We start from the raw sequence: 20,400 nt of genomic DNA on the forward strand, positions 1-20,400 counted from the left end.
TGTTGGTGTGAAACCCCGCCCCAGCTGCCTGTCCTGGGGAGGACATGTGGATGCAGTTGAACTGGAGACAGGGCCGGTCCTGCTTTGCTACAGCGGCTTGCCTACTCTGTTTTCCAGCATCTGAAACAGCTCTGCTACCCCTGCTTTTCTCAAGATGTAAGCCTGTAACCTCCAAGATAACTTCTGGCAAACTTTAGAGGAAGATCAGCTCCTCCTTTTATCCTTCCTCCTGCTCCCCCCTTTTTTTTTCTTCTTCTTCTTTCTTCTGCTTCAAAAGAGATTGGAGAGGACTTACATGGAAAGCAAGTGAGGAGGAAGTACGAAGTGTCATAAATAATGTTAAAGCAAGAGTCAGACTTGCAGTAAGGTAACAAGATGCCAGGGAGGTGACTGAGTTGTGAAGGGTTTTCGAAGTGCTTGTGTATGATTGATGCCGTGGGGGCATCAGCTGAGGGATCTGAGGGCGTTGATGCAAGCAAGGAGTACAGGATACAGCTGCGGCCTCAGTGGGAGTGCCGAGGTCTCCAGCCATGGTGCCAGACCTTTGGCACACGTGAAGGTTTGGCTCTTGCATGAAAGAACAGCCAGGCTTTGAACTCTGTGGGCATGGAGCCATGAGGAAGGCAGGGCCAAAGGTGAAATGAGGGCTGAAGGACTGAACAACAGAGTGGAAGAACATGTTTCTCCAAAGACAGAGTGAAGAAGGAGAGTGCTGAAAAAGGGATGGGGATGAGGATGTTTTGGGGTTTGGTGAGTGTTCAGTTAGGTACTAACCACCCTTGTGGGATGCTGAATGGACTGAAGAGAATTTGACTTTCAGAGCATCCTCTGAAAAGACTGTGAGGACAATTGTGCATGAATGAGTCTGAACTCAGGGCAATGCTGTAGCTACAGTGGCTACTCAGGTCTTGGCTATATACACAGAGGAACCTCAGGAAATTTTGGGGGATACCATTATCCTTCTATAGGGCAGCAGAAAAGACCTCTACTAAATCCAGATCTGGGATCTGTGCTATAAAAATGTATTGGAAAGGTTTTGGGTGTCATGTGGAAGGATAAGGAAGGACCAACAGTTTGGCTTACCTGGGGAAACAGTCCCAGGTAATTTGACCTGTTTGCAAATGTATCGGAGTGATCTTTAACTGTTCATGTATAAGTGCAGTAAAACTCGGTGAGATCAAAGCAAACGCTGTTGGCTGCACTCCTAATAGTCAGGGCTGGAAGAACTGGGCAAAGGTAGATATTTTTTTGCCGTATAAAGTAGAGTTTGAATGGAGGGTACAGCCTTAATGTAGCAACCATAGGCTGAGATTTCCTAGGGGTAAGCAGGAGATTGCATGGGAAGGAGCTAATAGTTCATTTTGGGCTCAGAGCCCACCAGCCTCTCATGGCTGGGCAGGTTTTGGACACCTGCACAAAAGTATCAGCATTATTGCTGAGTACAGAATTAACATAGTTCAGTTATTTAGCTGCGCTTCTGACTATTTCATTTCAGTCTGCAGCAAAGTTGTGATGGGCTCTGAAAAGAAGCCCTGCAGGCAGGTGGATGGGTGCTGTTCCCTGGTCACCCACAGCCAAAAGCCTTTGGTGTGGAAATACCCACGTTAGGAAGCAGGACGTGGCCGTGCGGTGCAGGTGTGGTGGTGGCAGATAAGGGGACACTGGTTTGCCAGATGAAGTTTGTTACAAATTCCCATCTGCTCAGAAGCAGAAGCTGTAAGGTTTGTGCTGGGGGGTAATTATTTGTTATACGTTTTTAAACATGAAATCTAGTCCAAACGGCAAATATTTTTAGCATGTGTCATTATGCAGTCAAGAAAGCTGCCAGTAGCGTAAACCTGAATAATTGTGCGTGATGATCAGGGTGGGGATGGGAGGTGATTACCTTCACTTCAGCGCCAGCCTTGCAAACCAGCTACTGCATGAGGCGTCCCCTGTGCTGGTTTTGGAGGGCACCTGTGAAGAAGATGGTGCATACGGAGTGGTGGCAGGCTTGTGCCAAGTTTCTGTTTGTCCTGCTAATGGTGGCAGTGAGCTAACGCGGTGGAGGTGTGCTAACACAGCCAGACGCCCTGCGAGCAGGACTGCAAGTGGGCATCACTCCTGCTGCCTCTGCCTCAGCGCCAGCAGTTGTCCTTGCCTGCCAGGCAAACGGGTTTAGCTGGAGAGGAAAAATAAATAAATTCAAAGAGAAGGATTTTCTGCTTTTCCTGTTCTCCCCTCCCCATGCTTAGGTACTTGTCCCCTCTCCAGCTGGACTCCTGCTCACACAGGCAACATCTTGCAGAGCTGGCTGCTTTCTCGCCTGCTCCATTCATTTTACCTGTGACAGAAAGCACACATCTGGTGCAGCTGGGAGGTGTTCTGCCGGGTGTGAAAATGGCTCCAGAGAAGACAGGAGGGGATTGCTGGTTTTCTCCTGGTGGAATAAGGAAGAGACAATCTCACATTCCTCTGTTTTCAGCAAAGGCATCCCGTGGCACAAGCCTGCGTGTGGTTTGTAACGTGGGCAGATTTGGGATGAATGAAGCATTTTTCAGATTTTCCAGGAACTGGTTCAGTTACTTCAGCAATATTTTACCCTCCACTCTAAACCTCCCCCCCCAAAAAAAAGAGTGAGAGAATGGATTTGAGATGGATCTAAGCATTTTAGAACCAGAACAGCTTACGTTTTTTAGATTGCAGAAAATGTAGTAAAGAAAACTGAAAATGAATGCTTTTGAGGGGGTGGGATCTGTTGTGGATTTTGCTCAGCCTGTAAGCCAAATGACTCAGTTATTCTGTCAGCTTTCATGCAAGGTCACAGCATGATCCTCATTTGATTCCCTTGCATCTGTGAAGCAGCACAGGCAGGTATCAGAGCACCCCACAGCTGTGCCAGTTCCCAGCAAGCGTGCTCACTCTCCTCCACCTTCCTTAGCAGCTCACAGGATTTGGCCTTCAGTCCCTTTGGAAGTTGCTTTTTCCCGTTGTTTTTCCCCATAACTCCAGCTGGAGGGAGAGAGGGACGCAGAGGGAGCTGCTCTTCTGCACAGGTATGCAGCCAGGGCAGCAATATGACCCCGTGGGTGGATGCACATACACATTATTTTTTCCCATGCCCCGAGCAATGGTTTCCTCCCCTTGATTTCCATAGATCTGCTTTAACAAACTACTTGATCAGTGATAAGAAACGGAGGGGAAGAGTTTCAACTGTAGGTTCCATATGCGTATGTTCCCATGGTTTTATAGCCAGGATCATCTGATGTTACCTTCATTTGAAGTAACAGGGTGGCTCTAGCAGTGCAATTTTGACCTGGTTACAGAGCAGAAAGCCAAAAAAAGCCAACTCCCATGAGAATGCTCCAAGCATTGCTTTTCTTTTGAATCTCCTAATTGGTGTTTTTTCTTAAATTCTAAAAAGAACCGCAGCTGCCCTTTGAGGTGGGGAGGTACTGGCACTGCAGACCTGCAGTCATGGTTGTACTCTGGCTCACATCTGGATTCCAGCTGCATATTCTGCACTACTCTTGCATATGAAGTATGTTGCCCTCAGTGAAAGCTTAAAGGGAAGACTGTGGGTAGAATACAGATGAAATGGGATCAGAGAGCTGGTTAGCACCTTATATTTGCAATGCACTGCCATTCAGAAAGAACCAAGAGACCTCGACAATAGCAGACTATAATGCCATACTCTCAGAGTGTCCAATATATTTTCTCTAACTCTGTAAGCAAAAGCCTTCTGCCCTGGTAACAATTTCAAAGGAAAGAGGTCATGCCTTGCTGTATGTAGTTTGAAATAAACCACATTTCCTCAAAAAGCAGGAGATGAGAGTGCTCCTTGCAGAGGAGCTGCCTGGAAGAGTTACTGTGCAGCTACAGTGAGGCCTGACCCACCACCCAGCCCATGTCCCATCCTTAAATCAATCATCTTGTGATCATGAAGCTGTGCTGGGGAGGACTGTGCCATCTCCCCGGCATCCCAACCCTGCCCTTGCTTGGCACGTGCCAAAGCTGAGGTAGTTCAGCCTGGGTTGGGATGAAGGTGTTGGGCAACTAATGTTTTATTTGGCTTTAAATGCAAAGAATAATTAGTAAAACAGTGTGAAAAACAGCTCTTCACTCTATGGGGATGGAAAGGCTTTGCCTGGAGGCTCCATCTGTACGGAGCTCTAGGGAAAGATAATTAAGAGGCAGCGGGTGAGGCCTGGAGGGGCACTGGGGGAAAGTTAGCCATGCTTTTGTGAACACGGTGCAGGACCCTCAGGGCAGCACCGAACACAGCCTTGGTCCCCCCATACACAAGATGTTGGGGTCCATGTCACACGCAGTGTCTGCAAAGAGCCTAACAGCAAGCTGCGTGGGGTTGCAGACAGTGTTTTAAAATACTCAACAGCAAGCTGACTCCATTCGCCATCTCGTGGTGATCGCTGTCTGGGGTTGAGGCGTGCAGGGCGGCTTATGCGGCCTCAGGCAGGTGGTGGTGGACAGACGGACACCCCATCCCTCTACTCCGGCCAGAGCAGGGCTGCAGGCAAACAGCTCTCCTCCATCCGCCAGGACAGCAGAGCAGCTTGAAAGCTCCATGTAATAATATTCCACATGGAGAAGGATGTTAATGACAGGGAACGTGATTGACTGCCTTTTTCTGTTGCTGCTGTATTATGTCTATTTAAATCAGCACACATTAACTGCAGTTATATTTAACACTGTCTGTCTACACGGCTGAATTTTTAGATTGTTAATCGTCAACTGCAAATAGCTTAATTATGTCTGACTTCTTATAAATATTTGTAATGTGAGTTAATATTTTCTATTATGTGCAATACACATTCTGGAAAAAACTAATTGTTCTCGCTGCTGTGCGCTGGGTCTGGCAGGAGCCCCTGAAGCCTCGGTGCTCTCTTATCTAAAGGCTGTTGCCTTTTACAGCTGATTGAGGTCTGCAGTCAGCGCTGTCTGTGTCTTACGGTCAGGAAAGCCATTAGGATTCATTTGGCTCCCTGACAAGAAGAAAAGAAAATGTTTATTGTCGGCAGCGTGATAATGCAGTGAAGACTCAACACTCATGACACCGCATGTATGTATTATCGCTCTGGTCCTAGAGCCCGCTCTGAACATCAGGATGAGGTGTGGAGGGCGATGGCTCTTAGCCCAGGAGGAATTTTAAACTGTATTATCTTCAGGGACTTTGAACCCCAGGACCCTGAAAGCCTGTCCCTGTTCTCATAGTGGGGTGCCCACTGCCCATCCTCCCCTGCCCAGGCAGAGCTGCGTGCAGTCCATACCCAGCAGATACGCATATTTGTCGTGGTGGGTCTCCTGCAGGGTTTATGTGGTGAGGGGTGAAAGGCAGAACATCTTGCTTTGCATCCGCCTGGCTCTCAGCTGTGGCTGAGAACGAGGGTCCCCGGGGCGGGGGGATGGAGGATTGCCTCTCCCTGCAGCTCCGAGGGACGGTCCCCAGCCACACCTGCAGGGGCTGTTCTGCAGAGCTGCCTGGGAGCCTTGTCTTGCACACAGATTCATCAGTGCTTAAAAAGCCTATGAGGTGCCAGCCCACAGCAGCAGCCTCCAGCCGGGGCTGGAGCCTCCAACGGCAGGAAAGGAGGGAAGCGCAAAGCACCCTCTGGACCTTGGGGCGTAGCTGCTGTTGGGGTGTATCTCCCTGGGGAGCTGTGCCCTGTCCTTCGGCTGCCCCTGCAGCCTCAGGTGTGCCTCTGCTGCCACGGGTGGTGTGACTGCAGCAGGTCACACCTGGAGCCAGCGAATATCGAGCATCCACACAGCTTGCTCAGCGGATGGGAGGGGTGTCGGGGCTCAGCCAGGCACAGGCCGAGCCCTGATTCATGGTAGGATGGTGCAATACCCACTACATGTCCCAGCTTCATAACTGCCACGGTTTGAGCTGGTTAGAGAAAAGCTAGTGCAGGCCTTGGAGCAGCAGCGCTGTTCTCGCCAGGCTGCCATGCAAAGGGTGGTGGGGCATCCTGCTGCTTTGCAGGAGCTGCTGCTTCCAGGCTGAAGCATCTTCTTCTGTAGTTGTTATAGTATCTGTACACATAAATTATTTATCTTACATTTAATATGAACACATAACAGCATTTTCCGTATTCCGTAGACAGCTTGCTAGGCTGACCGTCCTCACCAGCAAGGTAGTGAGGACGGCATATACCATAGGAGGACTTGCCCCATCTGCTAAGATCTGCCCCCATGCCGTACCTTGTGCTGAACGCCTCCTCCTCTCACCTTAAGGACTAGCTGCTTTTAAAACTATCACGTTTTTGCTCCCTGTGTTTGTTTCTTCATAGCTATGTCTCTTGCTGCTTTTCTGTGTCTACTTCAATCTTTCTCACATCCTTGATCTTACTGCAGGTGCCACAGCATCTCGCAAGGGCATTGTGCGGTGTTATATCCCACACGACAGCTTGTGGCTCCACGTGGCCCTTCTCAGAGGTGCCGTACATCCATTTTGTGCTGCTGGTTCTTCAGGGGCAGAATAGGTCCTGTTGGAGGGGATCGGGCAGTAAAAGAGGTGGTAGATGTTCCCAGTTAGTGGAACTAGGATTCCAATCCCAATTCTGCATGGGTTTTTTTTCACATTGTTGAATGCTAATTATTTTGAAGAGAAGTGGTTTTTCTGAAATGCAGTGCTAAATTGGATAGGATTGGTACAGTTAAGAGTGTTGCTTCTGTTTAAAACCAGGAAATTCTTCCCGAGGTAAATTTCTCTGAAGCCTTTGAATGACTCAGAGCACAGCTGTCAGGGCACTGTTCTAAGAAAGGTGAGGAATTGACCTTTTAATTAGCATAATATAGTAGTTTAGCATAATAATAATAATGATTACCTATTAATAATTGATAATTATTATTACGTATTGACCAAAGGGACTTACAGATGTGATGTTTCTGCTCTGGAGTTTGAAAAATTGATACTACTTAGTGGAGCGTTAGGTACAACCTGGAGGGTCTGAAAATATCCAGGTCTGCCATGGAGGGAAGTTCACTTCTAGTTCTCCATTGCTGTGGGAAGGGAGTCTAACAGTCATGTATACAGATTCCTGGAGAAGCGTGATCCTAGTCATGGGTGGGACCAGCAACTTCAGCTCCCTTAGGATGCCATCCACTGAGAACACGTAATGACTTCTTGACATGCTGAGGATTTGCTGCCTAGGGGCTTACTTCTCCTAACTGCTTTCTCCCTGACCTCACGAGAAAGTTTGCTGTGTCAAACCAGTGTGAAACACATCATCCTGTTCAGGAGAACAGTCTCTTTAGGTCTCTGGCTGTGATAATCTAAACTTCACAAATACCAAAATGAACCGTAATGGACAGCACTGCAATTTTTGCTATCTTAGTCCTTGAAAAAGCAGGAGCCATAACCTTCCCTCTACATTCCCTCTCCTCCTTTTCTACAAATACCCAGTTGTTTGGCATAAAAGGGAACCAAAGCCTTGCTCTTCATGACCGACATCTCTGCTTTGCCAGTTCTTCACTGAGAGCTTCTGCAGAAAAGCATCTATCGCTGTGCTACTTCAAGAACCAGTCTTGCAACTCAAACTCCAAGGTATGCACTGACATACCCCAAGTATTTATTTTGGAGAACGGCCATCCAATTTCAAGCTACACCTCTGTGCACGCAAATTTCTTTCTGAATGTGGTTTTTCTTTCAATTTTATGTTAGCTCTTTTTAATGAATAAAAGTGATTATCGTTCACATGATGATCTGTAGCTTCTGTTATCTTCGTGTTCACTGGTATCATCATCTCTGCCAAGCATGCTGCTGGTTGCAGCAGAGGAACTTGAATCTCTGTTTTACCACCTGGTCTCAGCCCCTGAAGGATATTTGATTTTGTGTCAACAGGGTAGCCAGCTAAGGAATTTCAAATTCACAGCTCAGGCCTGATCTTCGAGCTGTTGTCAGAGCTGGCAATGAAGCTTGCTCAGCCAGTGAGCCAACTACACAAAGACCTCTGTGGGGAGGGCTGCACAGTGGGGCCAGGGAACCCAACACCTCCAGTTAAAAGGACTTGTCCCTGCAGGAGCGGCATTCCTTTCAGGTCACCTTCTCATCCCCATATACCCATCTTTGCCAAGCATCAGCAGGTTGACTTGAAATGTGTAAATAAGCCATGACTCTGTGAAGTCCATCAGAAGCTGCCTCCTTGTTTTTGTGGAAGGCTTTCAGCTGCTGCAGCCACGGAGATCTGTTGAAAATCCCTCAATATGGTGATGAAAGAGCAAGAAAAATGTGAGTTCTCTGCTTGAATCAAAAGGAATTGAGACTCTGGCCCCAAGCACATTTCAGTACAGAGGGGGAAACTTTTAAAGGTGGTGTGTGTTCCTGTGCAAGAGCCTTGCCCCAGCCCTGCCCATTGCATAGACACCATTGGAGATGTTCCCACGTTTTATTCCGTCACCTTTAATGCTGCTGAGTGCCAAGGTACTGCAGCTTTGCTGGACCAGGTCCTCATGCAAGTTGCTTTAACTCCAAAGGACAAAGCCCATTCTGAATTATGTGACAAATGTATCTACCATTAAGCTTTTAATCAAAAGATGAAGGTTTGAGGATATCTTTCTTCCATGATGATTGGGGTAAGTTAATTGCAGCTAATTCTAGCTGTAAAAATTACTTGGAACTGAATAGTAGTTTAATGTCTTGTGCAGGAAATTCAGGTGATTCTCTTCCTGTTACAGTGATGTGAAATTCAGCATATGATAAGCTGTAAGGAAACACAAGCAAGCTAAATGTAGTGATCTACCTCAGGCTTCATCAACCAGCTTCTTTCGTGGCACCATAGCTCAGCATATGCTGCCTACACGCATTCAAGCATCCTTATGCAATGCCATAAGAAGAGGGTATTAAGGCATGCTCAGATGTCAGAGCCTCTGGACAGCTTAGTTTTTAAGCCCTTTCAGTGTTGTACACCTCACACGGATGATCTTGCAGAGGGATTTGTGGGGTTCAGAAGTTCTCTGGCCACAGATGGAAAGTACGTGCCTTTCGCATGGAAGTGCTCTGCCATCCCTTTCCTTAACAGCTTGCAAAACATTTGCAAAGGCAGGCAGCGCTTTTTCTTCCCCTCCCCGTTTTGCTGAATCAGATTTTTTAATTTACTTTGATTTATCGTTACTCATAACTCTGGAGGTAACTTTTCACAACCTGCTGGAAAGGTGCACACTGGGTTTGCTTGTCTCAGCTTTTCTCAGCCCCACAGCGCAGCTTTGCAAAGCTGAGAAGGGGTATGGTGGTAGGCAGGTGTCAGTAACTCAGATGGCACGGGGGAATGCCCGCCTTTCCTACACAGGATCTGTGCCAAGCACCCGGCTGCCCTTGCCATGCCACTGGCATGTGCTGGTTGATTAATCAGTGCCCTGAAGATGAGCAGCAGGTACCCATGGGTGCTGCTGCCAGCAGCAAGGAGGGCATGAGAAACCTCTGCCCGCATGTGCCACCGGTGGTCCTCTGAAATATGTTGGAAATCAGCTCAGCTTGTGGGGTAAGCACATATCAAAAAGGCAGCATTTAGACTGGGGTTAATTCAAGGGTGGATCTCTTGACCTCGCCTGGTGAAGCAGGCGCAGTCTGAGTATCTGCCTGCAGAGGTGATGTGCGAGAGCCTGTGCAGCCCAGGCGGCTGGTGAAGCACAGAGATTTTTTGCAGTGTTATAAGATTCAGCACTCAGGCAAGGAGGGGCTGCTGTACATCCCAGGGAATATTTTCACTGCCAAGTCTAGTGCAACCCTAAAGCTTGTGAACCGTGAAATAAGATTTCTCTTAGAGAGAGAATATCAGCCCTTACTGAATTATCCAAGTCCTTTCTGCTGTTTTAAATCACACCCCCAGGACGCCCCGACTGCTCTCTCGTGGCAGCAGTGGTTCATTAGATAACCCAGGAGCTTGCTGGGATAACGGGAGCAGGCACCCCTCTGCAGCAAATGACTTACAACATGTAGCCGAGTTGGAAGCGACTGAGTTCCTGCAGCAGGGACAATCTTGCCTACACAGGAGCAAAATGGTGTGGGCTCTTCTCCAGGAGAGGGGTTTTGTCACCTTTTGGTATGCCGGAGCCCCAGGGCTGTGTAAGGAGCTGGGGCTGATGGGAGGGAAAAAGGAAAGTTTGGTGAAGTAATAAGTGGAGATTGTAATTCCTGGAATTAAGGGGAAATTTACATCGTGCTAGAAATATTCTGCATGGCTCTGAGCCCAGAAGACTGATTTGGGGAGGTCTGACTGGCCAGAAGAGAGGTAGCCTTGAGTGTCCTTGTGTAGGGACACCGGGAAAGCCATCCTGCTGGGACACATGGGGGTAGTACAGTGTTACAGTGCGAAGAGCTGCTGGAGAGATGTCCTGCCAGTTCCCTCCAGCTCTTCCAAAATCCTTTCTTGAACCACACAAGTGACAGTTGCTGAATCCACAGTGGGCTGTGGTGATGCTACTGGTTTCGCTGACACAGGGAGGTGCGTAACACAGGGAAGCTGTCCTTAATTCCTTTTCCTTGCTCCCATTTCAGATCCCAAGACAGCCAGCGATCCTTGGGTTGCATTTTGCTGTGCAGAGGATTAGCATGTTGCCCAGGGCATTAGCGACTTAAGCTATCGAGGCAGCTTAGTGTTGTTTGCATTCCCAGTTGGAAAGGGAGGTCAAGACCCCAGCTGTGGCCGAGGGAGGGAACGTTCAGATCCTCCTCCGCTTTCTGCTTCAGAGACGTGGGCAGAGGTCAGGGCCCCAAGCGCCAGGCTGCCTCCCTTGCTTTGCCCTTTGCTGCTTGTAGACAATATTTACTGTTAGTGGGAAAAGGATGCCACAGATCCGTCCATGATGGTGGCACGGAGTGTGTCTTGGGAAGCTGTGTGTGGTTCATGGTGCCACTCTGTCCGGTCTCGCATCACTTTATCTCCTAAAGCAGTGGTTTTCCAATAAGAAAGTGAGAGCGTGTGTGCAGTGAGTCACTTTGGGGGCCATGTGCTGCTTTCAGCTGGAGCACAACATGGTGCCAGATGTCACACGTTGTGAGTATGCCTGGACTGATAGATTAATTATCAATTGATGGGGGCTTATGAATTTTTCAGTATTTTCTCTCATTGTGCATCACAAAGTGAAACCACCTTTTATGAGATAAAAATCTTTCCTAAAACCCTACATCAAAGCTGCGAAATTGTCACCCATATTGTGATCTTGTTCAGCCTTCACATGCAGCATGTTTGCTTTGAAATACTTAATCAACCATTTGCTGAGCTACAGAGCTCCCAGCATGTCAAAGGATGAGTGCCTTGAAACTTTCTCTTTGAGGATTTTGGCACCTATAACCGTACATGACACAGGTATTTGGCTGCGTTAATTATTTTGGGAGGACTTAAACCAGGCTTAGGAAGGACATGAGTGGATCATGACTTTTGCCCTGGTCCTCCATCCAGGAAAAATAATTTGCAAAGTGGGATTTTCAGACACACCCCCAGCTGCATGGTGGTGTGCTGGACACAGGGGCAGAGAAAATTGCTGTCAGAGACTGTTGACAGTGCCCCCAGCCAAGGCAGTCCCTGCTCGGTAGCAGCCCATCTGCATCTGCCTCCAGCTGTGCAGGAGGGATGGCCCGTCCCCAGGTGCCAACGCTGCCGCAGGGGAGGTGGCTGCAGATTTCGTGAAGACCTGGACTAAATGCTTTCACTTCCAGAAGGTGAAGAGCCAGGTTTGTTTTCCTTTCCCAGTGCAGCACAAAGCAGGTTGCTGCAGCTCAGCGTTCACATTGCCAGAGCATTTAAAATGTAGTTTTCCAGAACCCCATTGCAACTGGCTTGTCCTCAGTGGGAGCATGCGGCACAGGGGAGGGCGGCTGGACTCGCCGCCACGTTTTAACATTTCTCAAAGGGACGGGAGGTACTTTCAGACAGGCCCCAGTTATGCTTGGGGAGTGGGGGTGCTCTGACACTTGCTGCTCTCGGTGGGAAGCAGGGACCAGCATTAGTGCTGACTGGCAGGGAGGGATTAAACCGTTAAACAGTCCCAATGGTTTCTGGCTGGGGCTGATGGCAATTATACCGACATTACCTGTCACATCCCCAGCGCGTGGCATAAATGCCAGGCTGATCATTGTGGGTTGTATCTGTCTGTTGCATCCTGTCATGACAAACCCCTGTAGCTTACAACGACGTTATTTTGTTATAAACCCTTGTAGCTTACAACAATGTTATTTCATTATAAACCCTCGTCACTTACAACAATGTTATTTCCAACAGTGCTAAGCTCAGAGCGTGGATATAAATCCCACATATTTAACTCACCCGTGTCTGTTGGGAGCATGCCCCATCAATACACGTTTGGTGGCATGGCTAGATTCGTTCTCCTCTCGCCGACAGGCTGAGTGCTGTGTACGATGCTGCTGGCATCGTCCCCACGCTGGGCAGATTAGCCCTGGCTGCAGCCTGCTCGTGTGGCTGACGGCACAAGGGCTGTACCCTGCTCGGTCCCTGGGCAGGTGGGTTGGTTTGAGGTGTTAAACTGCAGAACAGCTTTGGGCATCACAAAGGAGGGAAGAGAAGGGCAGCCTGCACCACCCCAGGCATCATGTTCAGAGCCAGGGCTTCAGTCATCATGGTTTGGCTTCAAGCTGTGATAAACTGAAGCTGGAGCTTTAAATATATAACACATTAACTCAAAAAAACACAGGAAATTCAAGTCTCTCTTAACGCCATTAATGTCCTTGAATTGCCTCCAGCATTCTGTGGGGTGAGTGGAGGTGAGTCTGGGCTTCTGGCTTTAGAAACTACAAGGCTCATATTGGGTGACACGTGGGAGGTCTCTGACATACCAACCATTTAGGTGTGGATTTGGTAGGTGCCTATGCGTCTTATTGCAGATCTTATGACTTAATTAGGTTGGTTGGTTTGCCTTTCAAAGCTGTAGTGAGAATATCTTCCATCCCTCTGCCATAACATGAGGAAAAGTCTCACAGTGAATTTGTTTCGGGGTCATGGAAGCAAAGGGTTTCTTCTGCAGACAAGCGACTGGTTCTTACTGGGAATAATACTGTGAAAATCGCTTGATGAACATTTTTAACTTCCTTTTTTCATTTACTAGTGCCCACTAAAAAGTATCCCTTATTAGTGGTCACCAGGGGTTAAAGGAGGCACATGCCCTGCAGTGCCTTCAGCGATGGGATGGCTGCGGTGCTGGTGAATTTTGGGTTCCAGTCAGAATCTGATCTACATAATTTTTTTTTTATTGTTTTATTTTTGCAGCTGTTGCACCAATGTAGATAACCTCTCCAGGGCAAGCAGAGAGAACTAATGTTGTATGCGGGTAGACATATAAAAACACCTAATTTACCAGCAAGCAGTTGGGTAATGATCAGCTGAGAGTTGCAAATTATGCACGTCATATATTTGTGTCATGCTGCTGAAGAAAAGCCCAGTGCATATGACATATCATATATATACTGAAATTTATAATACTTTTCACGTTTAATTGACTGGGGCAACCTTATGATTTATATCTTTGCTTTATTTATAGCACACCCATAACATAGTCATAATGCAGAACGAACCTAATTCAATTTCTCCTTGACTTTGTAAATCATTGCTATATTTGACTGTCAAGTATTTGAATATACAGTGAGCATACATACGGCAGAAAATAAATGGCTGATTCTCTACTTAAGAAATTGAGTTTTAATGATGTTAGGGTCTGTGTTTGCCTTACTTGGGTGTCTGGTCTTGCTTAGATAGCATGCCTTACATTTGCCCCTTGCCTTATTTCACAAGCAAAGTATATTTTATGGGCACCAACATTACTTTCTTAATGGCCCTATATAGTGTTATGACTGTGTAAAAGGTACTCGGCTTGCTTTGACGGCAGCAGGAGCCCTTCCCAGGCTCAGGAGCAGTAAGTGGCTGAGCTGTTGGGCTGCTACTCGTAGTTGCAAGAGGTCTGCTTGAACGTGCCAGGAGGACAGGCAGGGGCTGCCTCATTAGTACCATTCTGTAGATATCAAGAAGAAAATGTTATGTTGGCTACAACAGACTGTGATTGCTTTCCCAAAGATCAGTGTTTGCCATGGAGCTATCATGCAGAGTCATTGAAAATACAGCCTGGATAGATTTTTTTGTTTCCTTTAAATACAAGGTTACCTGGCTTGGCATCACTAATTAATCTTGCGAAGCACAGCCCTGGAAAGCAATACCTTACCCACTCGACCACAACCAAGGAGGCTGCCTAGGGTGCTTGTTGCATCCTAAGAAAAATAATCCTCTGCAGTCAGATCTTTCCTTGACATGCTTTTTGACACCTGTAGCATCACTGGAAAACATCTGCAAAATCAAGATAGTGCAGAAAGTGTGAGGCTCATTATCATACTGCAAAACCAGCTCTCCTCCACAGCAGCATCCTTGATTTCTAAATTTAGTGTGTGAGTTATTTTGGGTAGTGTGTGATTAACCTCAATTACTGTAGCTTGGATGGAATTCAAATAGTGCCCCCTCTTTCAGAGTTGCAAAGAAATGGAAATCTGGGACTGTACATTTCCTACCCTTAATGAAGGAGCTCTGAAAGACGCTTGCACATTGGTGGAGGTCAGCTGTGTGATGAATTTGTTCACAGAGAAATTAATGGGGCAGCTGATGCCAAAAGGTGTTGGTGGTCCATGGCTCTGTACTGGTTTTGGGATCAGGAATGCAAAGATGAAGGCAGCAGGTTATGTGGTGCAGCAGGTATGAATGAAACCTGGGTGGCCACAGCAGAGATCGCTGAAGCTTCAGTGGATTTGGATCACAGTCAGGACACTTTGTAGTTTTTCTGCTTGAATTAAATCAGTAATGGAGGCTTTCAAAAACTAATCACCGATTACTTTCCCTCAATCTCATCCGTAATGGATGTCGGCTCTCTGGAAAGTCATTGGCGGCGAAGCAATACGCAAATACACACCTGCACATGTGCAGATCTACACGAGCGTGTGGAAGAGAGGGGAGATGCAGGATGAGCAGGCAGGTGGCTGAGAAGATGCCACGGAAAGCAGCAGGTCTGGGGGAAAGCGGCATATGTCAGCCCATCCAGGGAGCACTAAGGACAAGCTCGTCGTTCGTCAGGCTGAGAACCAGAAGTTTGGTCATCGCTGTAGCTGTAACTTTCTAGACTGCACTGCACCAGCTGAGCCTTTCTTCTGTCAAGCAGTTTGTTTCCAGAGGAAGATATAACCCAGGGAGGTGTTTAGTGCAACCCCAAGCCAACGAATAAAGCTTATTTATGTGTAGCAGTCAGTGGGAGAGCTGACCAACGGCGGCTTGCTGGCAGCTAGACGGGGCCGATACTTTGCAAACGAAGCATTTGGATGCAGGACCCAGCTCTCCCAACTGAAGTCACGTTTGCACAAGGAGGTGAACCAAAACTGAGAGGTTTTGCACCAGGATGAGTTTGGTTTTGTGCCTTGTGGGTGGAGCGGTGCCTTGACCACCCCGCTACCGCACGTTTCTAGCCTTGTGCCATGGCCAAGATGACCCTGAAGGAGTCTAAAGAGTGATCAGAGTCTGGAAAGCAGCCCTAAAATTGCCACCTTGTTACAGCAGCTATTGACTTCTTTGGGGGCTAGTTTGACTTTGGGTGGTTTTGTTATTTATGTCCATGTATTCTCACTAAAAATAACGGATCTGCCCCAAGTCCTACCAATGGGAAACTGCTTGCAGCAGTCACTGTGCTTCTTCCACATGTGCTGTAATTGCTTGCTTAACTGGCAGAAACATTTTACCCTCAGAAGACATTTCAGGGCCAGGCAGACGTCGAACATTGAACCACAGGGCTCTGGGCAGTGTGTTGCAAAAAGAAAAAAAAGAAGAAAAAAGACCTCTGCTGAAGGCAGCAGGAAAACTGATTGCACGAATCAGGTGGTAGCACAGGGATGCAGCAATATGGGGGAAAAGGGAAAGAAAATAAGCAAATGCTATTGTTGTGCATTTCTGCTGAGCCTTCTGTCTTTTTCTGGGTGGCAAGCAGAGGTAGAGGGTGTTTGGCTTGGTGATCTGGAGCTGCTCCCAACACAGAGGGGCTGTGGCTTCCCAAGCACCAGCAAAGTGATAGCCTCTGGAGGGCACCCTGCTTTTCACAGATTCAGATAGTCACCAACAAGGCTTGCTGCCAGGCTACCTCACAGGGCAGAGTGAGGGTAAGACCTTGGGGCGAGGATGCTCAGCCCCAGGAGGCAGCTGGGCAGGCATCAAAACAGGGTCTGCACAGTCCTCTGGTCGTGTTCATCGTGGGACCTGGTAAGCATTGTGTGCGTCGTTTGTGGGGGGCTCTGTCCCAGAGCGGGGCCCGTCACCACTCTCTCTGTGCTATACTTAATTGATGACATAATACAGATGGTCAGCCTGGAGAACCTGTAAAGGTGTTGCGTTGGTTAATTCTTCACCTTGATCTGCTTTTTGTTTTTATACAGCTGGACAACCCAGATGAGCAAGCCGCACAGATCAGACGCGAGTTAGATGGACGTCTTCAAATGGCAGAGCAAATTGCCAAGGTAAAAAAAAAAAGTCTTCTGTCTTAACAAGCTCTTCATATAGAAGCACATAAGTAGTTTGATGCAGCACCCAGGTCCTGTCCTTCCCTCACAGGTTTCTTCTCCCAGTAATCACTAGTTAAAAACATGCACATTTCTAACAACAAAAAAGCAACAAGTACAGATGAAGCTGTTGTGATGTGCGTTTCTTGGAATATCCTGGTGAGCTGGGACAGTTTAGGTTCTTGCAAAATCCCTTACGAGCAGAGGTGAAGAAATTGTCCTGAAGTGCTCCAGCTAGATCTGCAAGTGCACATCTAAGCCCTCTTTGTTGAACTTATTTGCTGGGCAATAAGGTGGCTGAGGGCGTGTAAAAAGGAGCCAGGGATTGCCCTAAAGGTGTTTGTGCCATTCACTGGGCTGCTGCGGGCCACAGTTCCCTGCTTGTAGGCAGGTGCTGCCTCAGTAAAAGCACTTCAGATGTGCTGTCCCAAAATGTTCACGTGTTGCATGAGAGCAGTCGGGCTAGTGTTGCGCCGTGTGGACATCACTGCTATCTGTAGCAGCAGACACGGGACATCAAAACAGTTTTTGTAACCAAGCACTCAGCTAAACTCCCCAGAGACCCTTCTGTAAAGAGGCACCTCCCAAGGAGCAAATCACACCCCCACGCAGTGCAGTTTTACATGGCCACTGATGGACTGTAGATGGAGAGAAACCCTGGATCCTGTTGACATCAGTATGGCCGAGATTTTATCCTTGCCTCTAATCAGATGCTCTGAGTCACAGATAAAGCCCCAATGGTGGTGAAGTCATTGGGAATGATCTATCTGTCTGTTCTTGATAATCAAGAATCCATTACAAGAAGGAAAATAAAAAAGTCTAATCAGGGAGATGTAGCTCAGGCTAGGGGCCTGCCTTTCAGCAGAAGTCCTCCTGGCACTGAGCTATGCCAAATGGTGGGGTTTTATGAGAAAAGTAATATCAGAGCTGTGTGTGACCACACTGAGATCCCTGGGTGTGAAAAGCAGAGCCTGTTCATTTATGGACAGGCCTTAGCAAGGACGCCGGTAGTGCCTGCGCAGTTACTCCTCACTAATGCTTCTGTTAAACTGCTGTTGCGTCTTTGGGAGGTAGGTTCGGTTTCTCCCCAGTTCACTGATAAAAATAGTAAGGTAGCCAAGGACCACGTGGCCAAACAATGGCGCAGCAAAGCAGCAAACCGACTGCAGGTCCTTTGTTCAGCATTTGGCCCTTTGCCATTTTATTGTTAAGAAAACCTGTAGTATTTTTTATTTGCAGCAAAATGTAAGCCCCTGCGTGGAGCGCCACTGCTCCGGTCCTGACACGGGTAGCCAGGCACTGGGTGCCAGAGTGAGATTGCCAGGTTTCATTGTTTCATTTTCTCTTACGGCACGTGGGACAACAATACGCACGGTTCAGTAGCAGCCAGCGGAAGCTGCAGGTTCATTAATTATTTTTTGCAAACGAGAATTTGCCATTTCCATTCCTCCCCCAAGGACGCTGAAAACAAACCATGCCACTGCTGGCCCTGCGAGAGACAGTCGGGGGAAAGTCCTCAACATAACCTGACGTTTCCCTGTGCAGGATTCAACCTTCAAAACACAGCTGTGCAGCTTGGGGGGCAGTTTAGAGTAAAAGTGACTTACCTGTGATCCAGTTGGCAGGTATTGATATTTAATCTCCTTCACATTGCTGCTGCAGGCCTTATTTCCAGAATGTCAGATCCCACCAGCACCTGAGAAACCTTGTTCTTTCAGACCCATTAATACCAGCTTTTGGAGGCATCCAAATGACCTTTTGAATCCTTCTCTGTATCCTACTTTCTGAGCAAGGCTACTTTCCCTCTAGCATAGGCCAGGTTCACAATTCAGCTCTATGAAAGGATAGCATTTCCAATTTTATCTCCAATTTGCAGCTTTTAATGCAGATTTACTGCAGAGGGAGACTTTCTGTGCTCATGAAACCAGCCCTGAGGTGGCCGTCTTGGAGATTCCGTGCTAAAGGCAAATTAACGCCTCATTAATGAATTAAGAAATTCACGCTAGGACATTGGCACTTCAGAGGCAACAAAGGCTGTGGAGTCTAACAGGACCTGGGATCACAGTGCTGCAGGAGTGGTGGCTCTGCAAGCCCTCGTCTGACCTGTCGTGTGACCCCAAACAAGTCACTGTGCACGCCAGCTTTCCTCAGTGGCCAGGTCCTGCATCTGGATACCAGGGCACAGCTCTGGGTCTTTTTACCTCCCCATGGGCCCCAGGGAATGCAGCTCAGCATATCTCCAGTGCAGCATTAGGCAGAGTCCCCACTGAGCCTGACTCCATTAAAGCACATAAGCCCAGCCTTGGAGCCAGCCAGCTTGAGGATCACGTTCAAAGTCAAGCAGATGTTTTAAAGCTGAATCTGGACAGGATTTCACCCTGTGTCTTGTACTTTTCCAGCAGCTAAATGTGAGCAGCATTTCAGCTGAGAGCTTAGCGGTGCCAAGGAGAGGTATACTTTACTCAGCAGTAGCAAGTGCTCTGCTGTCCTGTGGTGCCTTTCACTGCACCCAGTCACCTGGCCTCGAGGACAAGGAGGAGCATGTGTAGGGGCAACTAAATGAGACCTTGGGATGACACCAGAGTAGTATGTCCATCTGGGGCTGGACCCTCTCTGCTTCAGCCTGCTGGACTGGTCGTTCCTTGCAGCCTCTTAACTCTGCTTCCCTCCACACTTGTCCCCATTTCTGGTCCTCTCCCTGCTCCAAGTGCACGTGGAGGTGGCCAGCGTCCTTTCTTGCTATTGTCTGCATCCCTTGATTGTGTCTTCCCCCAGCTCTGTCTCCAGTCTGATGGGTAACCTGGGACCACACCTGCATCTCTGCGTTTCCGTCATCAGACCCAGTCCCAGTCAAATTGTTACGCATCATTTCAAACTACCTGGTTTTAGCTTTAGTATGAGAAGTTGCTGCTGGCACACAGTGAAATGTCTAAGTCCTTGCTGCACTTCTGAAGAGGTTTGTGGGGGCAGTGCCAAAATTGCAGTCCCTGGAGAGATGGATAGCAGCAGGGTGAAAAAGCAATAACGTTTGAACATCATTGCTTCAGCAGTAGTTCTCAAAATCTACAAAACAGTTGTGCTTTTTTTTTCCTAGGGGTGGCTTGCAACTTATATAATGCATAGACAATAAACCAGACTGATTAGGTAGTTTATCTTACGCCAGGTCTAATTTACATGAGGGAATTGCTTCTCAAGATTGAGACTGGAAACAGAAGACTATATTTTAACAGCTTGGTGCGAGTGCTGCTGTGAGCTTGTAATGGGTAAGCTGTTGAGGACTGATGCAAAAACTAGTGCAGTGGAGTACTTTTTCAGCAGCCTGATGACAGTCTTCTAGAAGAAACATGACCTTGTTTTCTTTCCTAGCATACATTTTATGAACTGCTTTTTACAATATTATGAATTGCCACTAAGATACTTTGCACATCAGCCTCGAGTTCCCTGGCTGCAGACGCTGCCTCGCTGTCGCACGCCTTGTGCAGCCTCTGGTAACCCACTGAGGGACATTCACATCCTGAGCAGATTCGGGGCATGGGCAGAGTTGTCAGATGACGTAGGGCTCAGACTAGTGATCCTAACGGAGCTGGAGCATGGGGAGCAGTTCAAAGATGAGAACACACTTAAGGGCACATCACATTTTGCTCTCATTGTCAGCTTTGGTTTTAATGTTTAAGTGTCCTGTTTACAACAAGCAGCATTGGAGGGTCTCACAGTGAAAGGTTGTCTTGTTGGAGGGAGGCACGGGCCCTGGCAAGTTGTGGAAAGGATGTTTTACTCCTTCTTCCAGTTGGGACCACACTTTTCTGTCCACACATTGCTGATTTTCCCTCCTTGGGTTCCTTTCACACCTAGAAAACTAATGGACCAACTCT

General features: G+C 47.8%; 1 protein-coding gene across 9 annotated transcripts in view; it reads left to right on the plus strand.

Moving 5' to 3' along the window:
• The window catches only part of CADPS (calcium dependent secretion activator), a 225,979-nt gene that overhangs the window by 67,117 nt on the left and 138,462 nt on the right, over positions 1-20,400 (plus strand). For all 9 annotated transcript variants that reach the window (XM_075095783.1, XM_075095787.1, XM_075095784.1 and 6 more), the window contains exon 4: positions 16,406-16,486. In XM_075095783.1, coding sequence (XP_074951884.1) covers positions 16,406-16,486 — 81 coding nt within the window. The remainder of the gene's footprint in view (positions 1-16,405; positions 16,487-20,400) is intronic.

Source organism: Phalacrocorax aristotelis, chromosome 6 (genome assembly GCF_949628215.1).
Source record: "Phalacrocorax aristotelis chromosome 6, bGulAri2.1, whole genome shotgun sequence".
Taxonomy (NCBI): Eukaryota; Metazoa; Chordata; class Aves; order Suliformes; family Phalacrocoracidae; genus Phalacrocorax; species Phalacrocorax aristotelis.